The 5,746-nt window shown below is 36.8% G+C and overlaps 1 protein-coding gene across 1 annotated transcript; it reads right to left on the bottom strand.

The window, feature by feature from the left end:
- Positions 1-1,171: 1,171 nt before the first annotated feature.
- On the bottom strand, positions 1,172-5,530 carry LOC127440077 (annexin A1-like). Its single transcript, XM_051696460.1, has 13 exons — positions 5,462-5,530; positions 4,975-5,073; positions 4,622-4,706; positions 4,416-4,510; positions 4,210-4,323; positions 3,110-3,200; positions 2,927-3,006; positions 2,602-2,658; positions 2,429-2,522; positions 2,222-2,317; positions 1,865-1,923; positions 1,579-1,701; positions 1,172-1,340 (listed from the first exon to the last, which is right to left on the bottom strand). Exons 2-13 carry the CDS (start codon positions 5,041-5,043, stop codon positions 1,287-1,289), a joined length of 1,017 nt encoding a protein of 338 aa, XP_051552420.1. The 5' UTR covers positions 5,044-5,073; positions 5,462-5,530; the 3' UTR covers positions 1,172-1,286.
- Positions 5,531-5,746: the final 216 nt, after the last annotated feature.

The raw sequence follows: 5,746 nt of genomic DNA, 5'->3' as shown, positions 1-5,746 counted from the left end.
TCAGACGCAGAGGCAACGGAGATTTGTCCTTCGCCTCCCGGAGTCACTACGCCACCACCAGGACTTAGAGTGCATTTGGAATTGGGCAAAAAAAAAAAAAAAAAAAAAAAAAAGTTCTTGGTTTCCAAGAGGATTCTTGAACAATCTTGTATATTTGCAAAAATTGCATGTGAACTGCTAAATAAATAAATATCTTGTCAGGATGTATTATTCTGAGATTTTATCTGTGGATGGCCACATCTATCTGGCCAAGCTCCACAGTGGGAACAGGGTGAGCCTGGCAATGATGGGCTCGGCCCACCCTGGCAACATCCACTTCAAATGTATTATCCATCCTTAAAAGTAAACATTGTTAAAGGCTTAAACAATTTTCAATACATTTATCTATGTTCCAGGGAATCGCAAACTTCAGCTGACAGGACATGAACTGAGAAAGCAATTACTGTCAATACGATCTACAGTCAGTGCATGACTGCTGCCTTACTTGTTATGGTCACAATTAATTTCATGTGATTTATATTTAGATATCATACAGATGATCAGAATCGTGGCAAAATGTGCAATGGATGACTAATATCATTGTATATATACAGTATATTGTATCCACTTAGATACCTACCGTCTACTACGGAAATTAAGGGTAATACAGAATAATCACACCAGGTAGGGTACAAAAATTTGATTCGGCCACAAATACATTTGTTTAGGTTTATTTCAGTTGTTGCCAGGATTTCCTTAAAAAGACCCAGTTTCTCACAAGGTACAAATAAGAGCACAATGAAGAATAACTGAATTAGCTATAGAACATAATAGATTTTTTTTTAAAGTTTGCTCTGCTGTTTGATAACGTAACATAATAAGCGAATGCCTATAGTCATTCATTCAAAATAGTACAAAAACGCATATTACATGCGTACAACTATGAAGTGTTGCAAAAATGGGAACAATTGAATTTAAGCTTAACTGTTCAACGGTGAAACTTAATTACCTTTCAAAATAATCCATTAAACATGTTGAGGTTTAAGGAGCTTGGACAAACCTTTTCAGTTTCACACACATGTTGAGGAAATGTATTAATATTCATGTATACTCTGCACACCCGCATAATCAGGAAGCAAACTATAACATTTGACTTTGACATTCTATAGTTCAAGTAAATGAATCTTTGCCATTTAAACAGTCAGAGAAGAGTTTTTATTTATCAAAATTCATTCCAATCTGTTACAGCTGTTTGATGTATACAATTCATATACAGATAGCTAGAGGGTTCGACTTATTATTATGAATTAATTGCCACACAAAGCTAGCAGGATCTTCTCATAGTCTCCTTTTGTGTCATCCTAAAAACAAATGAAACACACGATCTTTAACATTAGGATCTTTTTCCAAGTAAAGGACAACAAAATAAGACTCACCATTATGCAGTTAAGTACTGAAAAAGAGTTCAGTGATGAAAGCAAAACATAAGGACTCAACATTTAAATTTGCTTTAACAGCAGTATTTTTAATCAATTGTAATTACTTTGTTTCTTTTTCTTTTCTTTATCTGTCTTTCTTAGCTTACTGAGATTTATTTACCTGGATGTCCTGGTAGAGGCTCTTGCTGAACTTCTTCTGATACTCTTGCTTGATTTTGTCCAGGTCTATCTCAGAGCGACTCACCAATATTCTGGTCAAGATCTTACCTTTGTAACCAGAGCCCTGTAAAAACACAAGCATTACACAATGTGGTCCTTGCTACAGTCAGATTCATTGGGAAAAGTTATTACATACTTTTAATTATATAAAACTTTGTCATCAGTGATATAAATGGATCAACTATATGCTAAAATTCTGTGATTAAAAATCTTTAAGTTACACTTGCCTTCATTGCAAGATTTAGTTTTTCAGCAAAGAATGCAGGTTTGCTTCCAGCACATTTCACTGTTTGAAAAAAGATTAAATAAAATCACAGTGATATGTAAAAAATAAAATAAAAAAAATAGTAGTAATATTTCTTTTGGAAAGTGAATGCATGAGTTAGGGGCAAAAATATTAGTTTGTCTGACCAATGGAAGATGAGGGGTGTGTTTGGGAAACCATTATTTTTGCAGTTCAGTTTGGTGATGCAAGTAGCTCAGAAATGACACACTTAACAAGTGATCCATGCAAGGTCACAGAAAATGGGGGTGTGGTGTTTTAAATTGTAGTAGTGCTATAACATCCACTTCTATAGACTTACCAACAGCAATCAAGCAGTTCTCAACATCACCTTTCATCTCCAGATCAATGGCTTTTGCAACATCGACTTTACTGTACTTTGAGTACAGCTGGAAAACTAAATAAAATAAAAAACCAAGATAAATTATGATGTATTAATGGCAAAGTAAATCTGAAGAGAACTGCAGACCTATCCTGAAAATAGGGAGGCATAGCAGGTAAACCAGACCTTTCCTCAGGTGAGGAGCACTCCTTGTAGTGAGGATGTCGATAAACGCAGAGCTGTCTGTGCCTTTTCTTTTCTCTCCTGCCTCATATAAGGCCTACAGAAAGATTGAGAGGTCAAGAGACATGTACATACATGACAAACCAGAAACTCACTAACTAAACACGCTTAATTACCCTGGCATCTTTGTCAGCCAGGTCATCTTGCACAATCCGATCTTCACTCCTGGCAGCCTGTGAATAAAATTTTAAATACATCTTTCATCAACAGTGTACTAGAACAGTGTTTCTCAATCAGTCCTTCCTCCCTTCCTGCCCTACCATCACACACTTTATTTGTCTCACAAATCTGACACACCCAATTCATGTCATGCATGCACTCTACTAGTGAGATAATGTGTATGATTAGGCATGTTAATGTGCAGTGTTGGGCAATGTGAGGACTGAGGAGCAGGGTTGAGAAATGCTGTGAAGTTGGATCATCTATATGAGCAAAGCCAACCTTGCAGAGAGAAAGAAGGGCATTGCTGAAGTCTCCACTTGTCTCAGATTTGATGTCCGCCTCTAGATCCTTTTTGTAGTCTATAAATGTAAACCACACATGAAATTTCATATAATAATTATACTGAACTTGAATGCCAATGCACCTAAAGGATAAGTGGCAGATAATGAGCATTGAAGTTACCTTGTTTGTAAGCCTCTTTAATCTGTCTGATCTCTTTATTGGTCCTGGAAGCCAAAATCTCGGTAAGTGTATCCTCATCTGTGCCTAAACCCTGGAGACAAAATGACAGTGTAACTGACAATTGTTTCTACACACCAAATGATCTCAGACCCCTTTAAACCAAAACAAGACCTTCTTGGGAGGTAGTCTGAGTACGGTTTGCTTTAAGCCTGCCGTTCGATTCACTAATAATGTGCATTGTGAACACAAAGTGATCTGGGCTCACTTGATTTTCCTTTTCTTGTAAACATGTTTGGCCATGACAGGTTAACGTGCACCGGTAATGATAATGTGCAGAGTAGAGACACGAAAAGAGATGTGTATATATACCGTGTACAGGGTTGGGGAGTAACGAAATACATGTAACAGGATTACGTATTTAAAATACAAAATATAAGTAAATGTATTCCACTACAGTTTCAATTTAAATCATTGTTAATTAGAATACAGTTACATTCAAAAAGTATTTTGATTACTGAAGAGATTACTTTGCATTTTATTGTCATTTGTTTCATTTAATATTTAGACATTTCAGATGGAAAATATTTATCCATATAAATGATGCGATCCAAAGTGCATTTGAACAGCGGTGAAACACTTTCTTATGATGTGTTACATTCATACGAGCAGACAAGAGAAGTTTGAAGTTATATTGTGTAAATTGTCAGCTTTACGCTAAGCTAAAATGCTATTTCTAACCATTTTCCATGCATGTTACCAGGCACGATCATATTTTTTTATCAACAATATTCTATTTAGGGGAAACAAATGGACTGGGTTTGAAAAAAACAACACAGTGTGAATGCAGCATGGACCAAAAAGAGATCTGAGCTGACATTGTAGTCCACAGACATTGTTTCTAAAAAATAACTGGGTTCTTTTTCACTCTATTCACTTTTTGGTCCATTTAAAGGGATCAGAGTTTGGTTCTTTCGAAGAAGACTTCTGTGTCAGAAGACAACACATGAACTGCCTTCTGTACAGACAGAATGTGTGCAAGATGTGTTTTTCTTTCCAAAATATCCACCCTTATGGTCAGACATTTAAAGTCTTAAAGTTACCTTCATGGCATGTTTGAGCTGAAAGGCATCATATTGAGCTGGAGGCATCAGTAGGCTCAGAACCACATCTTCCAGTTCACCGTTAAGGGCAGCTTTCAGGGCTACATCCAGAGGCTACACAGAAGGCAAGAGATCGTTTAAGTGAATGAAGATCCAGTAAGAAAAATGTTTCAAATTCAGGTCCAAAGAATGTGTGTGACTCATACCTTGCCATTGGCTTGCTGGTAGGCAGCCTTAATTTGCTGGCGCTGGGCATTACTCCTGCGGACCAGCGTTTCAATGATTGTAGCCTCATCCACACCTGAGAAAATAAAATAGAAAATGCCAGAGTTAAACGGATGCAGAAGTGAGGATTTTGTGTGCTGTCTATATCTTTGTATACTGTATACTTCTCTACGTTAATACACCTAACCTTTTGCCTTGATAGCTTTTTCCAGGACGGATGCATCTGCAGCTGCAATGAATTGCGCAAAGGGCCTCACTGTCCCCTGTCCCTCCTAGAGACACAAGAGGCACTTATTACAATGATTATATAAGACTAATGTAAGATAACAATAAGACTATTCAATAACAAAAAATAAAAATAAAAAATCAAGAAGATAATTTTAAGAAGAAATGCATTAATGTTTGAAACATTGATGCTCTTTCCTTTTAACAGACTGAATGAGTCAAGAAAGGGGAGTGGAATACTTCCTGTTGCTGACTCATTTTCTGGTGGTGCTTAAATTGTCCAGAAAGTTAAAAGAAACAATGAAGCAAACTTACTGTGATATCTTGCACATCTTGCATGCCCTGATAAGCAAGCTGCTGGAGAAAAGCACTGACGAAGGACATGTTGGCACCTTGGCAACACAACAGCTAAACCTACGTGTTGGCATATGTTGAGATACATATATTAAAAGGATGACTACATAAAAAATTTTCACTAGCAATGATAACTGCTGTTATAAGAAATGAATAACCAATAGAACAAAACAAAACATCAAAGATTGTCATTTCAAAGACTGACAAGCCTAAACCGAATAAATGCAGTTCAGAAAAAAAGTCTGAGGAAGTTTAGAGCTCTGACTGTCAAGTTACTAGTTTTACAACAACATAAATGCTCTGCAACGTTTCTAATCTCCTTGAGTAACAACAGAATTGCATTACTTGGAATCTTATTTTTCAAGAAAAACAATCCCGTCAAAAAATATGCAAAAGTATATAAAAAGCTGACATTACTGTCTGGCGTGTAAAACTGTTCCCCACTTACCAAGACCGAACGCACACAGCAAGCGAGTAGGAGGAAAGCTTCAGTGGTATTTATATCCACAGAACCACACCTAACAACATCAGTTTTACTGTTGCGCTGCAGTTGGGTGTTGATGACTGGGTGTTGACTGGGCAGGTCTGCTTGCCCCCTTCCCATCAAACACAGGCTGAAGTATGGGCGCCCGAGGAACCCAGATCCATGGAACGCTTTTTGATTATTTATTTATTTATTTATTTTTACACATTTAAAGGAATATTCCGGTTAGTTAAGCTCAATCGAAAGCAT

The sequence above is a fragment of the Myxocyprinus asiaticus genome, chromosome 4, assembly GCF_019703515.2.
Source record: "Myxocyprinus asiaticus isolate MX2 ecotype Aquarium Trade chromosome 4, UBuf_Myxa_2, whole genome shotgun sequence".
Lineage (NCBI taxonomy): Eukaryota > Metazoa > Chordata > Actinopteri > Cypriniformes > Catostomidae > Myxocyprinus > Myxocyprinus asiaticus.
This window is presented reverse-complemented; position numbering and strand designations above follow the sequence as displayed.

Bases quoted from the DNA above. Each gene is read 5' to 3' on its own strand.
- LOC127440077 (XM_051696460.1), bottom strand. From the start codon at position 5,043: ATGTCCTTCGTCAGTGCTTTTCTCCAGCAGCTTGCTTATCAGGGCATG. The intron at 4,511-4,621 runs GTTAGGTGTATT...TTATTTTCTCAG, and splicing joins AAAAGCTATCAAGGCAAAAG to GTGTGGATGAGGCTACAATC. The intron at 1,702-1,864 runs GCAAGTGTAACT...GTGTTTTTACAG, and splicing joins AACTAAATCTTGCAATGAAG to GGCTCTGGTTACAAAGGTAA.